The sequence below is a fragment of the Emys orbicularis genome, chromosome 18 (genome assembly GCF_028017835.1).
Source record: "Emys orbicularis isolate rEmyOrb1 chromosome 18, rEmyOrb1.hap1, whole genome shotgun sequence".
NCBI lineage: Eukaryota > Metazoa > Chordata > Testudines > Emydidae > Emys > Emys orbicularis.
The window spans coordinates 6,566,089-6,580,795 of record NC_088700.1 but is presented as its reverse complement, the minus strand read 5'-3'; the positions used below and the strand labels follow the sequence as shown (position 1 = coordinate 6,580,795).

Here is a 14,707-nt window from a genome sequence, read left to right as displayed (position 1 = left end):
AAGAGAAGTTAAGTACTAGTCAGACATCTCTACGCTACTCTGCAATTAAATCTTTGAGAAGTACTGTAAGAGCACGCTGCTGACTACAGGCCCACTGTATACAGTCATAGCTGCAGGATAAGGCTCTTCGTTTGCAGAGGTCTTTGCAGTTTTTCTGCACTACATAATAATGCACTCATGTATCTTCAGCATGGGCGTGTAAACACTATGAACCAATAGTCATGATTCTACCAGAAAATCATTCCAAAATTCTGATTTTTATAAGTGTTACTTAAGTAAAGTCACTGTATTAAATATACATATATGTATGCCTTTGTGTTTATGTAAATGTAGTGAGAATGCGATATTTGTGTTCCTCAAACTTACAGAAAATATTAATGAAAGGTGAGAGGCAGATTGTGGCTACAGAGACATCTTTACCTGTTTGAGGGATTTTGCTGTTTGGGTTTTTTTTTTTAAATGAGGTCACCCCACATTATAGTATTTGAGCTCAAATTTAATATTGAATTGACGTGTGTTCATTCAGTCATTGAAAGAGGTCTTGGAGTATACTCTATTATTGTAAAAATCACTTGCTATATAAAGAAACTACAGTTGGCTTCACAGTGCCAAATCTTACTCTGTGACTTGAGCTTCTGAGAAAAGTGTTTTACCATCTGTGCTGCACGTAGATCTTGTAGCTGCCTTTCTTTTCTGTACTGGCAAAATATCCTTTGAAAGGGAAAATAAGTGAACACCACTGATGAGCTTTTGATACTATATATAATGTTATCCTTCCTGCATTCAGTTCACCTTTGTAAAGTCAAATATCTTTAACACTCTGTGTCTGTCTAGTATTTGTTTACAACAAGGTTTTATTTGTATAAATAGCTATTTGTATTAGGCAGTAGAACTATTTATGCAAAGCTGTTCACTGTCCACCTCAGTTGTGATTCACTGAGGTGCAGTTGCTGTGTGAGCTCACTTGTAGATGGATATCCACATAAAGGAACATCTGTAAAATAAAACCAACATTCTAAATTTTGAAATGCTAGCATCATTGTGTGGAACCAACAGGGGGCAACATTTCCTTCTCTTTCCCCCCATGATTCATTTTTATTTTGGTTTGCTATGTATCTTGCTTGTGCAGGTGGAAAAATGTTGGAAGCTGTGTTTGTTCAGGTGCTGCTAACAGGGACCCATTGCTCTTTCCAGGTTTTGAGGATAATCCCCAAGTGGTCCTACAGATCATGCGGAGGTATATTCAGCACTTTTTTGGGTGCAAGGCTTGTGCTCAGCATTTTGAAGAGATGGCTAAAGAATCCATGGATTCCGTGAAAACCCTAGACCAGGCTGTTCTCTGGCTGTGGGAGAAGCACAATGTAGTGAATGACAGGCTTGCAGGTATGGCAGATCTGGCATAGGAACACATACCAAAGCTAGCTTTGGTCTGGTGACTATGATGATAGTACTGTTATACAATGTAATTTGAACAAATAGTGGTCTTACTTCTGGGGGTGTTCAAAAATTATTAGAACTGATCACAGCGCACATTTCCAATTCCAACAGAAATAACGCTGAGTGAGTAAAACTTCCATTTAAGGCACACCGCTCTTCAGGTCACAATGGTTCAGGATACAATAATGTGTGTGGTAGAGGCTCCATTGTTCTCAAGAGCATCAGTTTTTCTGAAGTTCCACCTGCTGCGTGATGAGATGATTCTTCCAGAGTGCGTTTCAAACCCTGTTTGAAACTGAGCAATGCAGCTTAGCTACTTACTAATCTGTGAACGAGAATAATTACAATTCTTTCCAGAATGTTTTAGATCACCATTAAAACCTGTTTTCATTTTGTTCTAGCTGGGAATACAAAAATCACTAGAGAAATGTAATTGAGAAGATGATCATAATTGAACAGAATTCTGTTCCTTGGTGTAGAATGGTTTAAACTATTCATAAATCAATAACTGAATAAACTAAAATTATTCTTCAAACATGATTTGTTTCCCTATAGAGCTTTTGTTATAACAATTGGACTAAAACACCGTGAAACTATTAGGTTGTATTTAATCCATTGTGTTGCACTGGTGTCCTGTAACTAAAAGCACTAAAGAAAATTGGTTTCTATTTGCACTTAGTACCTGTCTGCTGTTATGGATTAGTGTATGTAACATTACTTACAATTCAAATGTACAACATTGTGTTTATTTTCTGGGTAAGCTGCATTCCCAAGATATGTGAAGTTTTAAACATTGTTTTGAATACAAACATTTTGTCTTGTGCCTCCAAGTAGGAGAAGCACGCAACATAGTAGATAAAATTTCCCCGTAATGCATGTTACCAATGTATGATGGGGTAAAGGGAAAAATTGGAGTCTTTTTCTTCACGATAGGTTGCTAAGTATTGTCAAGATAGAATATAATATTTTAGAAAAAAATATTTTCTCCTTGGAGAGTTCACTAAGATGCTGGTTTGAGTAATGCAACAATTGGTCAAAGTCCCTTCTAGTACAGATTTTGAACGTGCATTGCAAATAATGCCAAATTATGTGTGCTAAATTTGTTAAAATCTGTTTTCTCTTTCGGACTATAATTTAGTGTTAATCTATAGTTTGTGGTGGTTTGTAGGAACTTTACAATGGGTAGGGCTCTCTAAAAGCCACTTAGTGAATTCTACAAATAGTTATTTCCTGTTGTGTGTTAGCATAGTTCTGTGAAATTTTTGAACAATAAATGTATTGACACTGTAGCCATGTTAGTTTTTTCAACCAGATAAGGATTTTTGTTTTAAAATACCTCAACTGAAGTTTAAGGAGTTTATTCTAGAGCAGACAAAGTCCAACACTAGCTATGGAAGACAGCTACCACCAATTAAGACAGAATGATGGCTGCTGCTATGAGAAATTGAAACACTAAAATTGAACCCAGTCCAAGAGAAACGCTTATACGTTTAAAAGTTATCAAGCAAACTGAAACATTTTAAATCTATAAAAACCATCATCAAAGTACTGAAAATGGTTTGCTATGGTAGTAAAACACACTTCTGAAATAAGCAGGGTAAGGATGGAATTGTTGCCAGTATCTATAGAAACTTGTAAATATATTTACAAGACTTTGAATGGCCTTGAAGCATCTTGCCGAAAACTAGGCTTCAGGACTACATAGTACTGTGCACAGAAGAGCAGTTCATTTTGAGCCATAACTTAAATTAACTCCTGGAAATACATTTGATTGAGTGGTTTTTATCATTGCTAAAACTGTAGCATTTGTGAACTGCTCTCATGTTACAGGGAGACTGTCCTAATGTAATGTTTGTGTCCTCCAGGAAAAAAAGCAGTAACTCAGAATATGAAAATTAACATTTCAGCAAGGAAGGCTTTGTATTGATTTCAAAATTCATTCTTGATCATTCTTAGATTAGTATAAACATGTTGACTGTGGCTTTTTAAGTGTGGCTTTTATTGTTTCCTTAAACTAAGCTTACTACTTTCATTAAATGGAAAGCAGTCTCCTCAGTTTCAGATGAGCAGATGCATAGATTACATTCTTTTGTCCATTTGTATTTTCTCTTTTTCCTTCCTTAGGTGATCCGAGTGAAGATCCAAAATTTCCTAAAGTTCAGTGGCCATCTCCAGACCTCTGTCCCGAGTGCCACGATGAAATGAAAGGGTTACACAGCTGGGATGAGGCCCAAGTGCTACAGTTCTTGAAGCATCACTATCACAGTGAAAATATTCTATATAAATACACAGAAGACCAGGTTAACATTAATGAAATAGAAGTTGGGGATGTGAGAGAGAGAAGAGACAAAAATTTACCCAAGAAAACAAGTGGAAACAAAGAAGACAAGATCCTGGATCAACAAAATATGTTGGATTCAAAATCTAAGGCCTTAGATAAATTAATAGCAAATAACGGACCTGTCAGAGATAGAGGTAAAAATGCAATCGAATCAGTTATCCATAAAGAGACCAAGCCGTCTGTGTCTTTCTTAGGGATTGGATTTTCTAACATAGACATGAGTCTGTGTGTTGTACTTTATGTAGCATCATCCTTATTTTTAATGATAATGTACTTTTTTTTCCGAATGAGGTCCAAACGGTGGAAGGTGAGGTATTATCGTCCGGGTGTGTAGAACTTACCAGAAATGACATTTTCATTGTAAGTGGCTGATCAGTACCAGACGCAGCTTTAATATTTATGATCAGGGATTTTATACACAGTATTGTTTCAAAACCCTCCTCCCCCGCTCCCAACTCATTTCACCAGTGTTCTCGCTTAGTGCTGTCGAGCGTGCTCCAGGAATCCCAATATTTGTCTAGTATCCAGGCCCATAGCACTGACTCAGTGTTTACTAAAGGAAAAAGATTGAACTTTTCCATTAACATATCATTACGGACTGTTTGCATCATTTACTGGTCTCTAATGTGAGGAATTGCACTACGGAATTAGTTACTCCAGGTTTTGGAAAGAAACTGAATACTATTGTGTGTGTTCTGACACAGCCTTTTAATTTTATCCTGAGTTGACTTAATAATCTACCTGTCCACCCGCTGCTCATTGTGTGAGATCTTGTTGTTGCCTTTGGAGAAGCAAGAATTTTGATTTTTTTTTTTTTTCAGAGAAAGAAAAAGTGTATTTGAATAAACTTTACAAATGTATTATGGAGGAAAAACATTCATTTTTTAAAAAACATTACATTTTTGCAGTTGGAAGCCATAAGTGTCCAAATATAATTCCTCCCTCTCCCCTTAGTTCCAACCGAGGGAATATGCACTTCTAGGAGGCTCAGCCTGGGGTATTTGGATGATCTGAATAGTGTACAAGAGGCCTGATTCTGATCTTGCGTAGGGCAATGTCCATTCAAAAGGAACCCTGTTGACGTCAATGGAGTTGCACCATTGTAAGTGAGAGCAGAACCAGGCCCAATCTTTTTGCCTGCCCCGCTATTCCAAGCTTAAGCAGAGCATTAAATAACCCACTCTGTTTGCTAATTTATTAAGTAGGGAAGTAACTAAGGAATAGTTAGGGGAAATACCCTACTGTTGAATTACGCTATTGGAAGCCACTTCTCATGAACTCTAGTAAAGTGAAACTCCGTGCCTGGTCAAATAGACTGAAAGTCTTGAGTGGTTTTGGTGGGCCAATACAAATTGCAGTTCTGGTTACAGTGAATTTCTTACAACATTGTGACACATACAAAAAACTTCAGTCTAAAGGGTTCCACAACGTAAGCATTTCATTTAGAAATCTCCCATTCTGAGCCTGCGAGGTGGTGAGGAATCTTTGCTCACAATTGTAAAGTTTCCTGGTGCTACAAAACTATGAGTGATTCAAGACAGTCTCCTTATGCATGTTCCTTCTGCTAGTGCATTCCACTGTTTGGATTAAAAAAAACAACAAAATAAGAATGGCCATACTGGGTCAGTCCAGTGGTCCTCTACTCCAGTGTCCTGTCTTCTGACAGTGGCCAGTACCAGATGCTTCAGAAGGAATGAACAGAACTGGGCAATTATCAAGTGATCATCCAGTCCCACCTTCTGGCAGTCAAAGGTTTAGGGACACCCAGAGCATGAGTTGCGTCCCTTACTATCTTGGCTAGTAACCATTGATGGACCGATCCTCCAGGAACTTATCTACTTCTTTTTTTAACCCAGTTATATTTTTGGCCTTCACAACATCACCTGGCAACAAGTTGCACAGGTTGACTGCATTATGTGAAGAAATACGTCCTTATGTTTGTTTTTACAGCTGCTGCTTATTAATTTCATTGGAGTGACCCCTGGTTCTAAACAGACATTTAGTTGCAATTGTGCTCATCACTTTTACTCCAGTATGGGTCGTGGCAGCTTTTTGGAACATAGAAATTGCCATTCCAGATCAGACTACTGGTCCATCTGTCGAGTATCCTGCCTCTGACCTTGGCTGGTGCCAGATGCTTCAGAGGAAGGCATAAGAAGCCATGAAGTGAACAATTACAAAATTACCAGCCCAAAGTAGAAGTTTCCTGATTTCAGCTGTCAGTGGATGGTTTATGGCATGGAGCATGAGGTTTACAATCCTATCTAGTGTAATTCTTGGTGGTGGTCTCATCCATATAAATGTCTAATCTTTTTTTAAACCTGCCGCTCTCTAGCCTCAATGTTTTCCTTTGGCATTGAGTTCTGCAAATCAATTATGTTGTGTAAAAAGGTATTTCCTTATATCAGTGTTAAAGTTAACTGTCAATTTCACTGAATGTCCCCTTGCTCTTGTATTATGAGAGGGGGAATAAACAGCTCCAGGCTAATTCAATCATTTATTCCTTCATTTGATTAATTATTCTGTGTACTTCTGTAATGTCCCCTTCTGATTTCCACTGCAAGCCCTATTATAAAGTTAAAACTTGGCAGTAAAAATGAGCTAAAACTTACCACGTACATCTCAACAAGGACAGGTTTTTTTTTTTTTTAACAAATGGAAATTATAGGGATTTGTGTGTCAAACTGCAGCTTTGTGTAACTTTAAAAGAAGGCAAATGATTATTCAAAGAAAGCCAGTGCAAAGGGACTAGCAGTAACTATTGCCTATTTACAATAACCACTTCAATAAATTTACTCTGCATACATTTGTATGTGTCTAAAAATGCCTAAATCTGCATTCACACGACAAGCGCGTGTGAAGAAACCATTAACTCATGTTTTTCTTAAGCTGCCTTAAGGCTAAAGTTTGTTTATGTGCAAAGCCTGAATAAATGGGCTTTGCATGAGTGACAAACCCCACCTCTATACCTGGAGCTAGAGGATTGGAATTCTGCATTCTGTCCACTGCCTGGGCCCCTTGGTAGTGTGCTGAGGTAGCAGAGTCTGCCGTAGGATGACGGTTTTGTGCTTGGGCCGTCTGTGAAGTTGTAAGAATTTCTGCCGAAATGGATGTGAAGAAGCAGCCATGACGATTTCACGTCGGTCTGCATTTTTCCAAGTAAATGGATGTTTTTAAAGGCGTGGCATGATGGACCAAAATGGCTTCCTCCCTCTTTTGTGGGATTGTTAAGAATCCCTGTAAGGTCTCATGGGGCTCATTTTTGAATACTCAGAGAGATGGTGAAACAAGAGTGGAAGTTAACAATTAAGGTTCTCAGTCTGATCAGTGCCATTGTGCTTTGTTATTATAGGGTTTCAAATAGTGGGGGCCCCAAAGGGAGGAGCTTAGTTAGAACAGAGGCCAAAATTTTGGAACTTGGAGGCGTTAAGTCAGGCCCCTAACCAAGAGGCCTGATTTTTTCGGGTGGACTTGACAAAGTGGAGGGACCTCAGCATCTCTAAAAATTGGGCACCTGATTTGGAAAATGTTGATGAGTCTCAGAGGGATCTTTGAACTTCCTTGCTGCTGTTAGTATCACACATTTTAGTATTAAATAACTGCTGGATGTGTAGAATTGGGTTCGTTAGTTTTTTGTCTCCTTTTATTTTCATCAGTATATTAATTGAACCAATCGAGCCAGTGAAGGATCATGGGGATGATTTTGCCCTTAGAACAGCTAGTGGGTGTTGCATTTAAGAAAATGTTTTTTGTTCACTGTATAAATACTGTAAGCTTTCACTCTGCCTTTATGCTGTTTGAAACATGGGAAGTGGAACAGATACCCAAACTTCCAGGATGGCTTTTTTCCCCTCAAAGAATAGAGAGAGATGTAAACAGAATTTGGATTATCCAATCTTGGTGTTATGGCTAAGTGCTGCCATGTAATTGGTACATAGCTTTCATTTTCATTGGTAGCAATGCCCACCTCACTTGGAAAAGCTACCCTGAACTTTGGGTTTAGTTATGTAAATCTGTTTGTGCTGTATTGTGTAGGTTTAAACTGACCCGTGTTATTTCCTTTTGTGCGTGATGACTGTCACGATGGATTTCCACATTCAGTGCTATAATATGATTTTACTCATGATTGACTGCGTCTCCAGAAAGTGTTAAGTGTCCGTCATGAGATAACGCAATGCTGTTCTGACATGCTGTATTGCAAATACCCTGTCATAATCTGGTTATTTCCTTTTATTAAAATACCTTTAAAAGCACCTATTCAATCCTGGAATTTTGATTTTATAATGCACTAAGTTCCAAAATTTGCAAGGTGAGAGAAATCAATATGTATGGATCATACCAGACTTCCATTTTCAGGAAGGAATTTTGTCCATCGTAACACACTGAAAGGGTTCTGTGCTGTTCAGATATTTTTACATTGAGAACATTAAACTGCAGAAAAAAGTAAAAATAACAAATATAGGGACTTACTAGGTCTAAGGGGGGAGGGGAAGCTAGTGCCAAGAATGCCAAAATGAAACTATTCCCTTGAGTTCCAATTTTAACTGCAAATTGTGTCCGTTTCACGTGACTCCTGTTTAGAACTGGACGTTAGTATCATTTTGACAGAAGGTTCAAATGTATTTTCTGTGTCTGAAAATGTTGACTACAAGCTGTTGAGACTGAATATAACTGTTCAATAATTTAAGTGTTTTATTTATTTTTAATTGAATGACTTGAATAAAAGAGAAAGTAGTGGACATGAAAATGTCAGTGTGATACCTCTCTCTAGCAGAGAAAGTGCCCATTTTGTACCAAACTGTAAATGAATGTGCTCATTTAAATAAATAAATTGCAAACGTTTTGGAAAAATGCATTTTGATTCTTTTTGTGGTCAAATCCTTTTTGATCTGGACTTTTAGTACAAATTGGGGAATGTTGCAAGAATAACTTGGTTAAAGTCCATTTCAACCAGTAGGGGGCATCTTGTGTTACACTTTTAAAAATATTTGGCCTGAACCCAACACTTAAGTTTAATACTTTGAATTTCCAAATTCACTTCCCCTCAGCCCCTACCCCCAACTTCATAAAGCATTAATGTAAACGGCATATTGGTGAAGCTGTGTCTAGTGGGGAAGAAAAACTATTGTCTGTATTTCACTTTGTTTCATGGTTCTCTTTGAGCTAAGACAAAGGAACGTACCTAATAGACAAAGTATTTGCTTCCTCGCTGCTGCTGATCTTGTGGGCTGTGATTACACTAGACATTTGTTAATTTCTCACCAGTGCATGTCCTCTGATGGTGGCAACAATGGGTGGGCTAAAGTTGACCCTGCCACCACCGTTTAACCCTGCTCAAATCAATTCTGGGCAACACTGTTGAATGTGCTGAAGAGGGTGCTGACAGGAAGACTGCTACACAAGGGCTACTATCAGTGGGAAATTTTAAGGAAAAAATTAGTTGTAGACAAGCACTTCAAAGTTCCAAACTTCCTTACAGAAAGGTGTGTTCTCTCATTGTAGCGTGTGACCCTGGCTAGTACACATCGGATTTGCTCACTAGGTGTTTGGAGGTCGGACCCTCTCCCGGGAAACCCCTCAAGTGCTGTGGAGCGATCCTGTCCTGCTTGTTGAAGTAGAATTCCCCCGTGCCCCAACTCAAAAAGTAACAAATGGTGCCTCCTTTTAAAATAGGGGCTGGGAGTAATCTGTGGAAGTCTTATTTCAGTACCAGTTAAACTGATTGAAACTCTAATTTAAAACAGTTATAAAACCTATAGTGTTACATATTTGTTACCATAGGGACAAACCAGCACAGCTTCTGTAAAGGAGAATTCTGCCTCTAATATTAAAGGAGAATATGTTGACATAATTTATTTGGACTTATAAAAGCCTTTGACAAACTCCATAAGAGAATTAAGGAAACTAAGTTCTCCTGGTCAGAAAACAGGAATAGATGGTCAATTTTCATCAGGGTGGAAAATTAAAGGGGGTTGTCCCAAGGATCTGTACTAGGACTTGTTTCATATGGACGGTGTGAGGTGTCTAAAATTGCAAATACGATGTAGGTGAATCAAAACAAGAGAAGACTGAGGACCTCCCAAAAGTGCTGTTACGGCCGAGGTGGGGTTAAGAATGAGCTCCCACCACCTATAAAAAGCAGTGGGTGAGGGGATATTTTTATTGGACCAGCTTCTGTAGGCAAGAGCTCCGTGTAGCTTGAAAACTCGTGTGTCTCTCACCCACCTCGTCTCTCTCGAATATCCTGGGACAGACACGGCTACAGCAACACGGCCAATAGAAGAAGGTGGGAAGAAAGTGGGTGTACATTTAGTCTAATGGGGGAAAGGCCCTCTCATTGCAGTGTGTGTCAGCGATGCCAACAAAGCAAATAATGTTTAGGGTATAAGAAACCTGCATCAGCCCCCACACCTGCCTCTTGACAGACAGAGACTAGGCTGAAGGGAGGGGGAAAAGATGGCCAAAATTCCAATGCAAAGGAGCCCAGAGAGAAAGAGAGAGACTGAAGAAACTTCTGCCTCTGAGGCAGAAAATTGGGGAGCCATGTCTGTGCATTCCCCCAGGTGCACGTGCAGAGGGTGCTGACAGAACGACTGCCTGGAGCCCAGGAGGAAAAAAGGATCTCTTTTCTACAACCAAGACTTGAAAAGATAGAAAAGAAAACCAGCAGTTACCAAACCCGAAGCCAAAATTACTGGTAAAAAAAAAATAACCCGTGGGACTCACTGCCCCAGGATATCACTGGGGGCAAGAAAGGATCAGACAGTGATATGGGCAAGGAAAGCAGCCCCAATTTCATTAAATAGCCATGACTGTGGCTCCTCAGATGCAATTCCCCCTTCCCTCCTCCCCTTCACCGTTTCTGCTCACACCTTGCGCCTTTTCTCATCCTGCACCATGGAGCGTTAAGGAGCAGGTATGCTGGGCCTTTAATCACAATCAGCTAAGAGCCCTGGATGGATGCCCAGTTGGTAGAAATCCACTTTTATTTGAGCAGGCAGCCTCCTTTCATAAGTGCACAAGGCCCAGTCTCCTTGTGTGCCTTGCAGGGTAAACTGCACAAAGATGGGCAGGATCGAGGCCTTATCACCCAAATGTATGTCAAGGGCCATCCTTCGAGCCCTCTGATTTCTGCCCTGGGCACAAGAGCAGCATAGAACATGTATCATTTCAATCTTGTGAAGCTATTTCCCTGCTCTTGGAACCAGGCAATAATTTTAATCAGCAAACATTTCCACCCACAAGAGTGAGGCTGGACTTGAAGCATCTTTTCTGCTCAGCTCCTCACCTGCCTCATTACTAACCATTAATTTACTTACCAGGCTTCTGACTTACTAAACAGCTAATGTACTTTAGCTGTCCAGGTTGTGTTCCTTAAATGGTGACATGCTGTACCACCGCTGAGGATTGGGTTCCTTCCACCTGATAGCAGCAGCGCAGTTACCCACTCAGCTCTAAATCTTCTAGCCAGGCTGAAAAGGCAGAGAGCTCACACCTGCCCGGCTGAGTGTGTTCTCTAGTGCCTGACAGCCCAGTCCTCAAAGCCATAATAAACAGTTAAGACTGTTAGTGGAGGAGACAGCTGGAGTCAAAGTCAATGCAACCCTGACTGACTTTTGCAAGGGGGTGGGGAGGGGAGGAAAATGAATCTTTCTTAAGGTTGGGGGCTTCCCGGATTTGGTATTTATCTGTGATTGTCCCAGGCACAAAAGCAGGTGGTTACATTTTTTTAAAAATAATCTGATGTTTTAGTATTTTTCTTGAAGAAAAAAAATCAACAAGCAAATGCAATGGAGATGTCCAAATTAAACCCACCCGCCGTGATTCCTGGCCTCAAGACAAAGCCATGCAAACATACAAGTCAATTGGCTTTATGTTTCTGTTAGCTGTAATTTACCAATGAATTATTACACTGCGGTTGCCTTTACAGAGGTGCTGGAACGAGGGGTGTTGCTGCACCCTCTGGTTTGAAGTGGGTGTCATCATATCCCGGGTTTACAGTTTGGTTCAATGGCTCTCAGCGCCCCTGTGCCTTTACCTGACAATTTTGGGCCGGCCTCCCCATTGTCTGGAGAAACACCTTCTGGTTGTTGGTCCTAGGTATCCCCCTTAGAGCTCGTCTCTCTCCTCCCTCCCCCCCTCCCCCCCAACACACACACGGGAGGTACCCACTGCATCTGTTCATGACTCATTCATGTGATCAGAGCACTACTTGAGCAGAGCTGTTAACTACTGAATATTAACTCTGGCTGCTCGAAACAAAATTCTGACCATGATTTTTTCTCCCCTATTAGCCTCTTTTCACTGTAAATCTAAACGGACCTGTCTAGTCTATAACCTGTTTTCCGTGGGAAATATATTCACTATTTATTAGTTTATATAGCCGGGTGGGAAAAAAAGTTAATTGGAGAAATTTGAGTCCTGCTACTAGCAAGGCTGGATCGGCTGTTTAAAACGGAAAGTTGCCTACAGAAAAGCAGGCTGCAAACAAAGCAAGTGTCTGGTTTCATAATTAATAATGAATGCTAAAGGCCAGGGAAGGGTTTTATCCACTGAAATATACCCGGGGTGCTACGTCACCGAAGGAGCTTTACCTAGTGAATTGCACCCAAAATGGAAGCGCCTCCTTGCAAAACAAGCCCTCTCCTGCTTGGACCTGCAAAAAGCCACGTGCCTCGGGGACTGGGCTCGCTGAGAAGCGTTTTGCATCGGCCAATGCAGATCGGTCAAACCCCAAACTTCGCGGGAAAGGATCCGTTTTCATTCCCCATTTTAAAAACCTGGACTATTTCGAAGTGGTCAGAACACCCCGGTGTGACTCTTACGCACCAACCAAGGGTCAGCTCTTCAGGTCAGGGTGACATTGTCATTTATTTTATTTTTATTACTATCAATTGACAAATTCTGAAACCCACCTTTGAACAGCTGGAAGAGAAGCTAAACGGGTTGCCATTGGAAGGCCCCGTTTTGACGAACCTGCTCTGATTCGATTTCATTCTCCGCACGGGAACATTTTCAAGATTTCGTTTTTTCTTCACGATTTGAGAAAAAATAAACGGCCAAAAATTCTCCTAACTGCTTTTAAACCAGCGGCCCGGCACTTTCCTAGAGCTAGTGGGATTCCTGGGGCACAATGACAAATGCCGAGAAGTCCCTAACTAGCCCCTTTCTAGAAAAACCTTTCCTGTTTGGTTGTTTGGTTTGGTTGTTCGGTGAGGAAGAGCAACATCCGCAGGAAAATGCCCCCTTGCCCATTGGCCTTTTGGGGAACAAACTATTAATTGTAACTAGATTTGAGCACAGCAGGGAGATCTTTCGCTAGAATATACCCTGCCGCCTGGAACTAAACCCAGGGCCCAGCGCTGTGCCAGCCGCGGTCTCATGCCTTGGGGCAGGTCTGGCGTTTGTCTACACAGAGCAGACCTGGCTGGGTGGGGGGCTTTTCCCAGGGCAGTGCCCCTCTCTCTCGCTCAGGGACTGGCGCTCCCCCCCCTCCGTCGTTTGATCCCTGAGAACAAATTTATCCACCCTCTTGGCCTTCCTGACTGTGGGCAACTTCTGTGCAATGAAACCTGGGCAGCCTAGCAGAGCCGCTCCCTTAGTCAAGGTGAATTCAGTTTGATCCCTCTCTCCTTTCTATCTCATTAGCTCTCCCCCGCTAATTAAAGCGGAACACGGGGGGTGGGGGGATTTGCTGTGGCTGACAGGGCTCAGTGGGTGGGTTACAGCAACAGGGAAACTGGCTGCTTTGTCCCTGAAGATGAACTCGGTGGCTTTTTATCATGGATTTTCGCGACCCGTTGGCTAGTCGGAACCTTTCCGCGAATAGAGAGAGACACGGAATCTGTAACCAGCCCCGGTTATTGGGCAGCTGGGGAGCAGGCTGTGGTCTCCTGCAAAGCTCCTTTGCTCCTTGCAGCTGCCCAGCAGATCTCAAGCCCTCACCCAGCTCCCGACCTGATGTTTTCATCCCCCCCACCCCCGGGACACGAAGGAGAAACGAGATTCCTCGCGCGGGGGACATCGCCGCGTGGTTGAGCCTCGCGGCCATACTTCGTGGGGGGAGTCTGTGGTGTTGGCCCCTCTCTTGTCCCCGGGTGTGACTTTGGAAAAGCAACGCGAACATATGTGCTTGCAGGCTGCCTGCCTTAAGCCGCTGTTATTAATTTGTAATCCTCTCAAAGCAGGAGGTAAAGGGATTCATTCAGATTAACCGGCTCACAGTAACAACCATAATTATCAGCCCCTGATGCTGGGGGGGAACACACACACACACACACACCCCTTGTGTTTGGGTTAAACACGACGGTCCAAACGAAGAGGTGTGAAACACACCACGCCACGTGCCTGGGACCGGAGGGGAGATTCCCGAACAGAAGAGCACGGGCTTGTGGGGGGGGGGGGGGGGGGGTCCATCGGTCCTGACCAGGCTCAGAGGACAGACGAGCCCGTGACCTATATCCGCGGGGAGAGCAGAGTGACCCAGCTCCAGGCTGATGCTGGAAAACAAAACAAAAAAGCCTGGAGTGAGCAGCGAGGGTCTCCTCGACCAAACCCAGCCAAGGGCGAGTCCACGGGGCTATAGAATCACCAGAAGGTCCATTTGCCCTGGGCTAGATTTGCCTTGGACTCTTTGCAAAGTTTCCTTCCCTGATCTGTCCCCAGGTGCCTACCCCTCTGCCGGCCTTGCGGGACTCTGCCGGCCATCCGTGGTCACTTTCCTTCCCGGGTCCCGCGGACGCTACAAAGTCGTGTCTGCACTTGGGCTTTTCTTTCCCCAGGCCTCTGCTGGAAATTAAGCTAATTAAAAGGCCCCCAGCTCGAAAGCCCGGAGGGGGGCTCAGGAGGGCCAGGCGCGAGTCTTCACACCAACACTTGGCTAAATCAGCGTTTCAAAGCGCATTAGCTTATCAAATTCATTAACTAATT

At 42.2% G+C, this 14,707-nt stretch overlaps 1 protein-coding gene across 1 annotated transcript in view; it reads left to right on the top strand.

The window, feature by feature from the left end:
* Positions 1-4,528, top strand: part of QSOX2 (quiescin sulfhydryl oxidase 2) — a 37,067-nt gene extending 32,539 nt beyond the window's left edge. The window contains exons 11-12 of the mRNA XM_065418826.1: positions 1,195-1,383; positions 3,562-4,528. Coding sequence (XP_065274898.1) covers positions 1,195-1,383; positions 3,562-4,112 — 740 coding nt within the window. The 3' untranslated portion in view covers positions 4,113-4,528. The remainder of the gene's footprint in view (positions 1-1,194; positions 1,384-3,561) is intronic.
* The last annotated feature ends 10,179 nt before the right edge of the window (positions 4,529-14,707 follow it).